This window comes from Chelmon rostratus, chromosome 11 (assembly GCF_017976325.1).
Source record: "Chelmon rostratus isolate fCheRos1 chromosome 11, fCheRos1.pri, whole genome shotgun sequence".
NCBI classification, from domain to species: Eukaryota; Metazoa; Chordata; class Actinopteri; order Chaetodontiformes; family Chaetodontidae; genus Chelmon; species Chelmon rostratus.
The window spans coordinates 11,734,932-11,749,783 of NC_055668.1; the positions used below are offsets into that span (position 1 = coordinate 11,734,932).

Sequence of the window (14,852 nt, forward strand, 5' to 3'; positions counted from 1 at the left end):
AACGTGGATCTGTTTTCACCAAACTTTGACTATTCTAATCAAACTGGCTTTAAATCGATCAGTTCATTTTTGTGACTCCCTCCCCTGTCGTGGTAACGAAGGAACATGTCACCCAGTGCTCAAACTCAAACCTTATTCCAAAAACATGCAAGATACAATGGTGATCATATGTTATCAGCAGAAAACCAAAAAATGTTACCTAGACGCAACCTTCTGTGGTGGTTTGTGGCAAAAATTGGAGGAAATTTGATAAATCGTGCAGGCACACGTCCTTGAAGCCATCACCTGCAGGTAGCTTTTGTGGGGAACATTGTGTTCTCCAGTTAAAGGAATCTGTTCTCTTCAGTGAGGCGTTAGACGTCTCCACAGCATTCGAGACAAAAACATCAGCTTATTTTATTCGTCCTTTTATTCATCCGGCACAAGCCAGTCTTCAGCGTGCACATCATTTTTCACTTAATGGCTGTGTTTTCCTCTTTGAGACATTTTTTTTTTGTCTCTCACCTCTTTGGCGTGTCAGTGATAGTTTGAGCTGTTTTTTTTTTTTTTGTCTCCTTCTTCCCTTTAAACACTGCTTCAGTTTTGGTTCCAACTACAATGCAGCTCAACATTTTGCCTTTTCTTTTTTTTTTTTTTCTTTGCAAATGCTGCGTCTGTTCACAAAAGTAGGTGGAACCTCACATCATTTGGCCCGATGACAGCTTGCTATTGCTACCTGTGTGTGCTGGTGAGACAGGAGACCAGTGATAGTGCTACATCACAGCCTGTAGTGGATGTAGTGGACACGTTTTGTGTTGATAAAGAAACTCTTTCCCATCAAAGAGGCTGGTTTTATTGACAGCTGATTCTTACTCACATCAAATACATGTTGGTACTAATTCATCTGTCTGAGCCTGTGAAGAGAAGAAATGTTAAATCATTCTCGCACCTTTTTTTTTTTAAGACATGGAGGCAACGCTCCAGTTTATTAAAAGGGCAATGTTCTGCAGGTGCGCTAAGGTTTTTTCCCTTTTCAGTCAACGCATCGGGAGTTTAGAAATGTAAAAAATCTTGAATAAATACGCTGGCACATTTGAAAAGTCTGGAGTTTAAACATGTGAATATACTTTAAAAGTGTTACAGAAAAGCATAGCTTTCTGCAGAGTGCAGTGTGTTCTAGGTTGGACCGTCGAAATGCTGCCTGATCCCTTGAGAAAAGTTCCCTCACGCTTTATGCCTCCTTTCTATAAGGATTTTATTTCAAGTATCATCTAAAGTGTGCTCCTCTATGGCAGTAGGTTTCAAAAGACTCTGTGATGGAGACTTAACAGACATCAGGGTGCCTGGAGGAGGTTAGGGAAATATCGAACAGCCGTCTGCTAAAACAGGAGCCACAGTACGTCAGGTGAATGCCATGTGTAAATTCCACTTCATCCCTTTGCTCAAATTCACAAGACAAATAATTGAGTGAGGCACTCGTCGGCTTTCAAATGATTTTCCCTCCCACCCACTAAGAATTATAGTGTCTGTAGTATAACGGTGTCCAATTGGCTGTTTACAATACTGGAAAGCAAATGGCGTTTCAGGACCAAAGCAGTTATTCTCTATAAATAATATCTGCTAAACCCAGTGGTCCTTTTTATTTTAACAAAGGATGAAGTGTGCTAAATGCTTTCATCCCGAGAACTGAAGACTTTCATGGCAGCAGAGCCTCATCAGTGCCGGACTGTAGAAGTGTATTTGCATACCAACAAGCACTTGAATAGAAGTGTTCTGTAAATAACTTACAAGGGATGAAATCTGAGGATGTATGTGGCCGCACAGCTTATTGTTCTAGCTGACAGGGATATCATAAGCTAAGTGGTCAATTATTCATCATTTTATCTGGTACTTATTAGATTAAAAATGTAGTCTTTCTTAATAATTTATCAAGCCTACAATGTATTGTAGCGGGGCAGTCTTTAAATGGCGAGAGATATATGCAGAGTACCAGCTTTATGCACTTATGATCAACATATTCAAGTGACTTTGCAAACATTACTACAGTCTCATAATCAGAGTGATTGCCTCAGCCAAATTAAAATAACCTTTTGTCACCCCACACAGCCAAGTTTTTGATTAGGCCAATTAAAACTCAAGTGTTTTTAGCTGCGCTCCTCCTCCTCTATCTGCACTTTACATTTTTGGAGCCAGCAATACCTGCTGCCAGGTTTTAGTGCTTATATACAAGCCGTTTGACAAGTCATTATATTCCCTTAAATTACATGTGTTTTACGCTTTTTAGGATCAAAAGGGCCCAAATATTTGCACACGTTTGTATCTCCTGCAAAGATGAACATATGTCGGGCATCGTGTCCAACTGATTCATCTGCGTACTATTAATTGCAAGCTGCTTTCAACACATCTTAGGAGAACTGTTGTTTGCCCAACAAAGGTAGCGAATAGTTTCAAGGTCAATATTGATGTGTTGTCTTCTGTGATTCCTTTGCGTTATGAGCCCATTTGTTGTATTTCTGTTCAATAAAACTGCAGCTCACATTATCCTTGCTGTACTTGGAATATTTCACACAAAAACATACATAACATTTTTTGTAAAAAGACACAGATTAATAAATATATCCTCAACTAAGCCACCAAAACTGTTTGGACAAATTTTCTAGACCGCAGATAGTGCATGAAATAATCTCTGGAAAAACTGTCCTGCAATCATAAGAAACTATTGATTTGTGTATCCATCCATTATTTTTCTTTTATATACTCACTTCTCCTGCAGGGTGGAGTGTTGGATAAATTAAACGGACAGATAAACATATTCACTCTTACATTCATACCTAGCAGCAATTTAAAGTCTGCACTTCACCAAATCTGCATGTTTTTTGACTGGAGGAGGAAAGTGGAGCATCCAGAGGAAAACCCACTCATTCTGTGTGGCGCCAAACATTTAGACGCAAACATCGACTGACAATGCAAGCGACAAATTAGTGAAACATGGAGACGGCACCAGAAGGTGCTCCATTAAATATTTGATTCAAGTTGTCAGCGATTATACAAATAACAATGCCTGTTCTGTTCAACTCGTGGCAATTTTCATCTGTGACTATTGTTCTGAAAATAATGGTCACACAATTGGCGGCGACAATGTGTAGCTGTGTATCACTGCGCCTTAAGATGTCTCAAAATTGACATTAGCAGCCCGTTAATAATCATACACTGGAAATTTTTGACTGCATTATACAGCATTCTTTTGGACTTCAATACAGCCACATCTAACAATGCTCAACTACGGTGACAGAATGTAAATATTTCATTTCAAGAAGCCAGTTTCTCAAGGAGCAAACTACATCCTGCAGTGCTGCTGCTGCTCAAAACACATTATTAATTTATAGATTTGAAACCCCACCAATGCTTCCTCTATCTGATATTATACCTTTCAAAGTTGTGCACATCTCAGAGCATTTTATAAAGTCCCTGTCTGCATATTACTTTGCATGCTAGATCACCCTCCTGTTCTTGCCAAGAGAGGAGGCACACGCATACGAATCGAGGGTAGAACACGCAGAAAATCTTGTACAGTTTCTCCCTATAAGTTTTCTGACACGCTGCTAATCATCTGCTGTAATTTTTTAGGCTGCTTGTGTTTACCTTTACCAAAAGCCATGTGAAGTCATTTCTGCCTCTGTAGGAGCTGCTAAGATGATTAAAACCACACCAACATGCTTATTTTTCTCCACTGCTCTCCATGCATTCACTTAAATGCCTGTGTTTCTGCAGATCTCATAGATCACGAGTATTCCATCAGGCTGGACACATTTGCTCTTAACATCTTTTCAAATCTTTCATGCGTTACGGGAGGGGGGATGTTTTATCATCGCCTTTCTCCCTGTGTGTTCTGTGGGCCACTATGTGAGCTTGTAAAGCATCTGGACATGCTGCTGCAATGTCATGGTCCATTTTCACCTCTGGCCTAACAATATCTCCCCCTATGTGTTCACGTTTAGCGATGCCGAGGACTGGTTCTGTGAGTGCCCGCCGCTCTACACGGGCCGACTGTGCCAGTTCAACGCCTGCGAGCGCGACCCCTGCGGCCACGGGGCCACGTGCATCCCGAAGTCACCCTTGGAGGCCGTGTGTCTCTGCCCCTATGGAAGACAAGGTCTACTGTGTGAGGAGCGTAAGTGTTGCAGCGCCGCACGGATCAATGCGCCGTAGATTTGGCAGCTTTATTAAGAGGCTGATCTGCAAACAGTTGGTGAATGAGAGCCTTAAGCGGTTGGTAGAATGAGAGCCTGTTGTTAAGTAAAGGGATTAATGAAACTAAATTGTGCTGAAAAGGCAGAAACGTCTTCCTCCAGCAATGGGGGAAGACAATCAAGACAAAACTTGCGGCTGCTTTGCTGAATTATCCAGAAGACTTAGCTCATAAGATCTTATTTCCCAGCAACTGGAATTTCAGCAGTGTGACTTAAAGCTACTTGTCAGAAGAACTTTTTCCTTAACATGTCAGGCCACAACTGTGCATTGGGGTGTTGATGTGTTCTCACACCAGCTATGCTAATAGCCAGCTTGCTGTCACTCCTGCATTGCTGTGGTCATTTCTTTTTCATGTCATCATTAGCAACCTTACGTGTGTGTGTGTGTGTGTGTGTGTGTGTGTGTGTGTGTGTGTGTGTGTGTGTGTGTGTGTGTGTGTGTGTGTATATATATATATATATATATATATATATATATACTGAAAGACAAAAGCATGTGTGTGCACCCAAGCTGAGACATTGCAAACACAGCCTATAGCAGCCATGTGCAAACTATTCCATAAAGGGCTGTGTGGCTGCAGCTTTTCATTCCAAGCAAGCAGGAGCACACCAGGCTGGACTCATTTAATCAGCTGATCTCTGTCTCCAGCTGATAATTGGGTGACCTCTTGACTGGTTGCAACAAAAACCTGCAGCCACACGGCCCTTTATGGAATAGTTTGGACATGCACGGCCTATAGCTACAAGCTGCAGTTGCTGAAAGACCACTGGAGCAACTGATTAACACATTAATAACCGCTAGCACGTCTGTTTATCGCCTTGCACGCTCAAAATTGCAAACCAGCGCGGTCACAAAAAGCTAATCGCTACTTCAGGATGAACAAGAACGTGCAGAAACCGTGAATCTGCTTTGTAGTGGTCTATTCTGTGACTCCACAGACTGTGCTTCTCACAGACAAAGGGTGGTGCTTGACTAAACCGACTGTAGGAGCAGCAGGGCGCTTGGCATATAAGTCGCTCAGCCATGTCACAGCCCCTGACAGACTCACAGCACCCACATGCCAAACAGAGTAATATAACCTCCCAGTGTCACACTCAGTTTATGGCTGGCATTTGAATTTTAATCCTGATAACATCAGATAAGACCAGAGTCAAAACCGATCACTCCTGAGGTCCCCTGCCTCTGTGGGCTTTTCTCTACTTGGTACTTGTAGCAAAATACTGTCAGTGATAACATGGTCACTGTCTTTTCTCCCTCCTCTCTCTCTCTCTCTCTCTTCATTTGAGAAAAAAACTAAAGTTTTTTGTCCAGCAGGAAACATGGAAGAGCAAAATGGGTTTTATTCGATATTCTCAGTTCTTCGTTCTCATGTGCAGTTTAATTCATCAGGTTTGTCTATGAACAAGCAGGAAATAGAGGAAAGGGGAGACTAGGAAGTGCTATTGATGCTGGTGTGCCTCAAGAGTTGAGTTCATGAAACATTAATGGATGTTTAAGATGATTTCACTGAGAATTATTAATGCTCTATTTTTGTACACAACTTGCCCATACCTCCTGTTAAAGATTCATGTTTAGAATTAATAGAGAAAAAACACTGAAGACAATACGTCACATGTGAAACATACAGTGCTTCCAGCAGCCCTGCAGCATAGCGCCAGCGCTTTTTGCTTCTCAAATGCAGTCGAAGTTTATTCTGTCTGTCTTGAATATCAGCTTTGTTTGCTAATTGTAATGTTGCTGGCTGTGATTGTCATTTTAATTTCAAATGTTTCCAGACGAGGAAGGATGCGTTAAGTGACAGGTCCGAGTGCACCAAACAAAAATAATGCTAACACTGATTTTAACACTGTCTCGCAATCAACAAACAACGGCCAAGCGCAGACATGCAGTTATGTAATGCCATCTTTTTTTAGTACATCATATTCTCACAGACACATTTTACACAATCCATTTTCAATGGTATTCATGTGCGTGCCTAAACACTGTGCAGCATTATTCTGCATCAGCACTTCAGTTAAGTATTGATTTAGTCGTGTTTCTGTTAACCTTGCATTGTTCTGAGATTGAAAAGAATATAACACTACACCTTATCCAGTATCTCTAAATCAGACCAAGTATTGGTTTCCCAGCTGCTTTGTGGCAGCTCAGACTCTCACCATACACATGCAGTTTTTGTCAAAATGCATTTCACAATCTGTTGCCACAAATCATGCTGTTTTTTTTCTGCCACTCCTGCAGGTTTGCACCTTATTAAACAAATACCCAGCAAAGTGGAAATGCTGTGTAATATTGCTTGACATAGTGTGGCGGTATAATCCATGGATGGACACATGTCACAGAGGCAGTCCATAAGCTTCTTTGCTAATGATGTTTTCTGAAACCACTAGTTACACAGTGTTTGTGATGGGTTAGCTACTAGCAGGAGCACATAACTGTAAACCAATAGACCTCAATCATCTCTGTTCATTTTGTATTTACACGTGACATCCAATGCTCGTGCCACATGCCTGAGAATAAGTGCCTGTACGCAGAACAGTTAAATGAGTGGAACGCATAACAGAAGATTTACACAGTAATTCACTCCTACAATCCTATCACTTTTTACATCAAAAGAGTTGTTATGGACCTTTGTGGTTTTGAATGAATGCAGTTTAGCACACCCAAAGGTAACTGATAGTAAAGTCAACCTTTTCATAAGCCTAGAGTTACTGTATGAGATTAAACCTGCCTGCAGGATAGTTCTGAAATATGGATCTTAATGTCTTTTAGTGTCTGTTGAATGAGATGTAGATGGGAAGTTTTATTTTTAAAATTGCAGGGAATTAAGTCAAAATCAAGACCACATGCAAAATTGAATGAAATGCAAATGCGTTAGTTTTGTGAAACTTGAATTTTTGTGGACACTGTATCCGAAAAGTGTTAAATTTAACTCCCTTTCCCATCCCTGTGTACTTATCCCGTTTACCAACACAAAGTAACAAACATTTCCAACATAATGAAACTTAATATAAGAGCTTGACAAACTGTGGCCTCGAAAGTTAGGGCTTTGAGACGTTTAGCACTTCTGTGACAGTCTCAGCAAGAATATGAACAATATAATCCTCACAATGGAGGTAGAGCAGAGCTGTTTTCTTGCATTCAGTCAGATAGTACAGTTTGATGATGGATTTCATGTCCACCGCTTGCACATTTTTGATGTGAAAAATCATCCTTCTCATAAGTAATATGACACAGATGTTCTTAGTCACTCAGAATACGTTTATAAATAAATCAGTTTTGATTAGACATCCTGATAAAAATTATAGAATCACACAATCAAATATTACTCAATGTAAAACAGTTACTGGCTAAGAGAATAGTTTCGTATGGCATTTGTAATAGTGTCATTTTTTATTAATTCCTCTTATCTAAAATGTGCTAATATCAGTTTAGGTCAGTTCAGATACAGAATTAATTTCTACAGAAGACACAAGGATAATTCATCCATGAACAAATAGCTCAAGGTCATTTAATTTAGTAACAATGGTTGACATGTTCGTATCTGGCCTGAGCGGGTGGGAAGGCGTAAAAATAAGCTGCAGCTGCAGCACTCAGGCCATGCCATGGAACAACAGGCAAATAAAGCTCTATCAGACTCGAGATGATAACAGAAGCATTTCCAGCTTTATTAATAATTTAGCAGCCAAACAGAGCTGAGGGCAGTCGCAGAGGGGAGCTCGGAACCCCTCTTAGCCATCGCCTGGGGCTGCAGAAGAATATGCAAGGTGTTTCCAGTGAAGACGGAGTGCAGTTCAGTGTTTGAATCCTCAGCGCTGTGTCAAAACACACACACACACACAAAATACACAGCATGTCATTTTGAATGAGCATGGGGAAATTTAGATTGAATCCCCGGTGTTAAATCAAGTCGATGGATATGCTGAGAGGGAGAACAAGAGAGAGCATTATTGAATCAAGCATGCATTCTGAGTAAGGAAACTTGTAATTGAATATCACTGGGATTATTGTGCTACACTTGTGGACGTTGAGCATGAAGCCAGAACCCGTCCTAAACAGCTATTAATGAAAATAGAAAAGAGCTGAAGAGGTGATAGTATTTGAAAACAGGTCATCATGTAATAGCACTCAGAAAAGAAAATATTTCCCCTGCCCCTGGTGTGTAATGTGCAGCAATAGTGCCATCTTTTGGTGTTCTGCGAGAGGGATGATGAATCTAGACCTGTTTTCTCCTAATTCAAACAAGATTACCCCACACAGACACCCACACCAGCCAACGCTTGTCACATTCGAACACAGATATGAACTGAAAGTGATTGTGACTGCGTTTGTTTTGCAGGCATCAACATAACTCGCGCCAGGTTCAGTGGAAGCGATGAGTTCGGTTACACTTCCTTTGTGGCTTATTCCTCCATCCCGAGCCTCAGCTTCTACTACGAGTTCAAGTTGAAGTTCACGCTTGCCGACAATTCATCTGCTGTGAAAGACAACCTGATGCTGTTCGCTGGGCATAAAGGACAAGGTGAGCTCCGAGCTAGACACCCGAGCAGCAATTTAAAATTATTCTTGCGGTCAAATAAAAGGAGGAAAACAACTTTGAGGCGTCTCCTTGGATTTTACTTGTCAAACTCCATTAAGGATTTTAAAAGACATGCTATTGCTATTTTGAGAGGTTTCACCCACTGTGTATGGTGATGTGCTATCTAATAGATTTCCACTTTCCTCTGAGATCCTCTAATCAAGAGGATTTTCTTTCCTGGCAGATTTGGAGACATTACGGGCGAGTCCTCCCGTAGTCCAGCAATTAGTTAATTTCCAGCTAAACTGTTATCGTTCTTGACTTTCAAAAGGAGCATGCTGGAAGTGCTGGCATAAAACGAACATATGAACCGAGCATCTCAAAGGTTTCAGTGTTAATTGAATGAAACAGTCTTTGAGGTGTAGGTGCAATGTGATTCTGTCAGCAGCCATCACTTTAAATTAGGGTCTCCTCTCTGCGGGGTCAGATTTGGGAGCAGGTAACTGTCGTGGCATTGTCACCAGCATATTTCATCAGAGGCAGAAGAAGAAGAAGAAGAAGAAAACACAAGATCTTGTGGATCTCCTGCACTTGTTTTCTCTTGAGAGTACAACTCATCAAGGTGGAGGCGAAATAAAATAAGAGCTGTATGAATAATGGAATAGTTGTCAGGTGTGTGAGCAGCACTGTTGCTAATGGTACAAATTCAAAAGCACAATATGAGAATAGATGAAATGTGAACAATGCACAAGATAATTGGTGTAATTAAGTGGCTTCTTTTGATCACCACCACCAAGGAATGAAACAGAGTTAATCATTTTATAACAGTGATCAAGTTACATGGAATTAAATAAGCAGTGTGGCAAAACATAATGCAATGATACAATACGTGAAACACACGGAAATCTAAATTCCAAACCTATCATGTATTCTAAATGTCCATTATAGTGTTTGTAATGAGTGATTTTACTGAAAGCGCTTGTTTCTGTTGGAGGTTTTGAGGATGCTCAGCAGGTAATGTCATATGTTATATATTGTACATGCTCACTGGCATGCTGTTTATGTGTTTTCCAGGAAACGATGGTGACGACTTCCTCGTTTTGGGCCTGCGAAATGGAAGAGTTGTGCATAAATTCAACCTCGGATCAGGCGTAGCCACCATAGTCAGTGATCGACTCAACCACCGGATCAACATTCACACCGTTACATTTGGGAGGTCCAAGAAAACAGGGTGGCTGAAGGTGATTTGATGATCAGAAAAGTGTCACTTGTCTAAAAAATCTGAAGAGCTCAACAGAAAATAGAAGTGATGGGAAGGAGATAATATGTATTTTTGTTAAACTTAACTTTACTAACTTATTTTATGTTATATTTTCAGGCTTGTACCTCATCTAGTTGTTTTCTTGTGAAATAATCAATGATTCTGTGTCTTCAGGCTTCTAAAAATCCTGCAAATGAAATGAGAAGGGAAATTAACTCTTTAGCTGCACTGCCGGTAGTGCAAACAGTAGCAACTGCTGTTCTAAACAATATGTCCTCATTCGATCCCATCAAACCACCCACTGACTCCTATTTCCACTCATGTATTCGCCCTTTCCTTTAATTTGTCACCTGGCTGTATAGGGTACAACCTTTATATACTGTACACGCAAACGCTATAGATTTTTCGATGTTGGTGGTGTAGGCTGGTAAATGGTGTTATGGGTAAATGTTTTTTTTTTTTTTGGAACACAGCAGGCTTCTGTGTTACAGCAAATCATTCTGGTCCAGTGATCAGGCAGAACAGGATGTTCACATCATCTAAAGTGTGGCTGAAAAAGCTGCAGGAACCGCGAGATGCTATCGAGTCAGCGAGGGCCGAGGTCCCTGGGGAATCGATGCCTCCCAGATTTTAGCGTGTTCAGAGAGCAGAAACATGGAGGTGTTGTAATGTAGCTATTGTGGCTAATAAGTGGACACTGCCTGAATAACTCCAAGATCAATCTAGGTCATACATTTTGTCAAGTTTTGCAGACTTTTTAAATATATTGTGCTCTCACACCGACGCCTACAGATGGAAGACTTTATTTTGTGTAATGACATTTAACTGTGTTTCTCAGGTTGATGGACAACGCAACAGAACGGGATCATCTCCAGGACCCCTGATGGGCCTCAATGTTTTCACCCAGCTCTTTGTGGGTGGATATAATGAGTACACCCCTGAATTGCTGCCACTTGGCTCCAGGTTCCGTCATGGCTTTCAGGGTAAGACTGCTACGGCTTCATTACAACCAAACGCTGCCGTCTGGAGTGAGAGCACTGGGGCTTGGAGCTTCTCCCAGGATCTCCATCTCTTTGTAAGCGGAGGGGAAGGTGTGTAATGAAAATGCAGTTACAGGCTCGGACTGTGTATGAGGCCAGAACGGAGCTTTGAGGCTGATTGTATCTGCACCTTTTAATCACTCCCCGCATAGTCTTGTGTTGTGTGCAAATCCATTCCGCTGCTGATAAGTCACTTCGGCAAGGGTGCCATACCAATAATCTTTGTCATCATCAGCATCATTTATGCTTTCTCTCAAGTGACCCCGTGTAGGAATGTATTCTGGAGAGCATTCATTGTGCCTGCTAATGTGCGGAGCTGTGGAGCAAAATTGCCATAACTGTAATGATGACAACAGCTATGAATATCATCATAACCGTATTCAGCAGTCTCTGCACTACAGCAATGAAGCTTGTTATTATAAAATGTCATGGTAGATTCATTTGAGGTGAACAAGAGCTTTTTATGTTGAAGGACTGGAGCAATTTTGCGCGTTTGCTTGTTTATCATCATATAATTCATTTTTCTGCTCGCCAAACAAACCTTCAAAAATCAAATCAGCTATGGTGGAGCATCAGTTTTGCCCGCGCTGTATCAGACTGTCGCAGGCCCCCGTACCGGCGAGCACTACCTGAGCCAGGCGACACCAGTGGAACCATAACCTTTTTGCTCGGGATGTAATGAGAACTCATGAGCGTCTAATCAGATCTGTGTGACCTTCCTCGAGCCCTAATCATGATGGCTGGCAGTGAGCACACTGATAATGCACTTCACTCCCAGTTATCAACAGATCCACACTCCCCTGTGGAAAGGTGGCAGAGGGGGTACTGTGGCTGCTAGGAAAAAAAAAAAATCAGTTACTCAATTTGAGCTGTTGATCAAGAAGTTTGCGTTTGTCGAGCTTTTTTCTATTAAAAAAACTCTCATGTCATGCTTTGATGCAGATATTTTTTATCAGACTTGCTTAAAGATCTCGAGGGTCATTTTTGGATTTTTAAAGATTGCCATGGGAGCGTAGTAGAAAACATTTTTATGAAGCAATTTGCTGGTTTTGTAAGAAAACTTTTTTTTTAACTTCACATTTTACTTGGAGCTTTTCCTCTGGCAGGTCTAATTGCTAGACTTGGCTCCTCAGGTTTCTTGGTTCTGTTACAAGAGGCACTGTGTGCAGCTAGAACAAAAATAACCAGCTTTTATAATCTTCCTTATGAATCTGCTTCGCTTTTCGACGGTCTATGTTTGCAGCGCCGCAACCATCACTTGAGTCTGCCAAGTAGACAGCATCATGCCATGAATATTCATGAATGAGCATGACATTTCCCCTGCATCCTGTTTATGCCGGTGACTAATGCAGCAGAGAGAAGGGAGTCTGCATGTGCAGATGACTACAAGGCTTGTGCTCAGGCCTTATATTTATAGAAGGCCCTGTGCTCTGCAGGTACAGGCCAAAGCAAATATTGTCTTGATAAAACTGAATTATGAAAGCAAAAAGCAAACATGATGAGGGAGATGCTTGATGACAGGGGGGGGGGGGGCACTTGGATGTGAACTGTATAGACTGAAGAGATTTTCTACCACCATTAAAGACGTGCAGATTTAAGTATTTATACTTGAATCCTGTGGTGTCACACAACAAACAACCATCAAATAAATTCATTCAAACAGTGCATACATTTTGATATTTGGGTGGGAAACACAATTCAGATGAATCCCACCTTTAATCTTCATCCAAGGAAACTAAAGAATACTGTGATAATCCCTTATTAGAGGAATGAAAGAGTTCCCTCTGAAGTCGGTGCGTTTGCTCTTTTCTTAGGGTGCATTTTTGATGTGCAGTTTTGCACAAGAAGAGACGGAAAGTTCCAAGTGCTGGGACAGCCTGCGGGACATCCAGCCTTCGGGCGCAGCGTGGGTCAGTGTGGAGTCACCCCGTGTGCTCATGTTCACTGCGGGAACGGAGGGACGTGCGTGGACTCCGGCTCGTCCGTGTAGTGAGTGAAAACAAACAATAATGAGCCCACACATGAATAACACATGTAGGCGTAATAGTTGAGTTGAATGCACCCAGCAACTGAACATGTACGTTTATATTCCCATACGTATTGTGACCATAGGCATCAGTTGCCTATAGAAGATCAGTTACACGGTGCAAGTGTCGTGAAAGGAAATGACAGTGTTTACAAGCTTTCCACAGTGTCTGACTGTGTCCGTCTGCAGTTGCCAGTGCACATTAGGATGGAAGGGAGCGCTCTGTTCTGAGACCGTGTCTGTGTGCGATGCCGAGCACAGTCCCCCTCCTCTGTGCGCCCACGGCTCCACCTGCATCCCTCTCCCAAATGGATATACCTGCCAGTGCCCCCTGGGGACTGCGGGACTCTACTGCGAGAAAGGTTGCATCATTGAACCCTGACTGTATCACAAATATGTTTATTTATTTATTTATTCAATAAGACAAGACCTTCACTATTCAGTTATTTAACTGCGCTGTTGTTTGGCCCGCTCAGCTGTGACCATCAGCGATCCGTTCTTCAGCGGTAACCAGTCCTCGTGGATGTCATTCCCACCGATGAGTATCAGACACCGGACTGTTCTGCAGCTGCAGTTCCAGCCTTTGTCACCCGATGGCATCCTTGTCTACGCTGCACAACATCTCAGTGCCAGTGCTGGTGAGGACGTTCAGTTCCCTATTTATGGCCGCCTGTGTTTTAATAGGTGAAATATTGAGATGTTTGTGTTAGTCTGTAAGAAGAAACTTTGCACCTTTCATAATTCTGTACATACATAGGAAAAATTCAGCTTGAATTATTCTTTAAACTGCAAGTATGTCATGCTAAAAGGCATTTGTGAAGAGGTATTGTGGGATGTTGGTATCAAATTGTGCATTGATTCCACCAATATCTTAAGTTAAGACATGCAAAGATATGTTGATACAGTATAGAAGTTTTTTTTCACTTGTTACCTGAATTAAACTGACCTCATTAGCACAACTGTGCTTAATGTCAGGCACCATAAGTTCCAGTTGACCAAAATTCCAAAAAAACATATTTCTTACTTGCCTCTCGTGCAGCCGTCACAGGATTAATCTGAGGGTCTTGAGGTGATTCATGGGACATGAGAAAAGAAAAATAATGTTCTGCTTCGCAACTTAAGATTGTTTTTCCCCCAGAATTGACTCTGATCTTTGCTTACTTCTTGTAAAATATTGGAAACTTTTACCTCCTCAGATCTCCAGCAGTTATTTAAATGATACAACTTGATTTGATTCTGTCATTCACAACATATGCTGTACTCACTCCAAGTATTCACAAACCAAAAATACACTGATATGATCCATGACATAACACTATAAATAGCATCTAGCACAAAACATAATAAACGCATAATGAAAAAACAAAAGGTTAATATCATAGTGGTCCTGGCCGCCAAAAATCATGATAGCAAAGACTTTTACTGAAGTCAGCAAGTGCTATCAACTAATATTAGCTGTGGGGACACAATTACATTATCACTTCACACTTTTCTTATGGAAGAAAGTAAATCCTTGGCTGAACTGCTCACAACTCAAATATATTCAACCTGTCAGGAGGGGTCACAAGCTGACAGCACACCACTTACCTGTACTGTAGGATCCAGGTGTGTAGAACTTACCTTTTTACATGAAAGACCTCACTAAAAAGATGCATCACTCAATTCAGGAACATGGCATTGTGCAGGCACAAAGAAACTGTGATGCATTTGTATCTGACTCAGATATTACCAAAGAATAAGGCAGGACGTGCTAAACTGCTGGGGTTTTTTTTCTTTCAA

At 41.4% G+C, this 14,852-nt stretch overlaps 1 protein-coding gene across 1 annotated transcript in view; it reads left to right on the top strand.

Annotated features, from left to right (window-relative positions):
• The window catches only part of eys (eyes shut homolog), a 144,009-nt gene that overhangs the window by 127,961 nt on the left and 1,196 nt on the right, over window positions 1-14,852 (top strand). Inside the window, exons 43-49 of the mRNA XM_041947814.1 lie at window positions 3,978-4,150; window positions 8,567-8,749; window positions 9,821-9,987; window positions 10,846-10,990; window positions 12,862-13,036; window positions 13,263-13,435; window positions 13,550-13,711. Coding sequence (XP_041803748.1) covers window positions 3,978-4,150; window positions 8,567-8,749; window positions 9,821-9,987; window positions 10,846-10,990; window positions 12,862-13,036; window positions 13,263-13,435; window positions 13,550-13,711 — 1,178 coding nt within the window. The remainder of the gene's footprint in view (window positions 1-3,977; window positions 4,151-8,566; window positions 8,750-9,820; window positions 9,988-10,845; window positions 10,991-12,861; window positions 13,037-13,262; window positions 13,436-13,549; window positions 13,712-14,852) is intronic.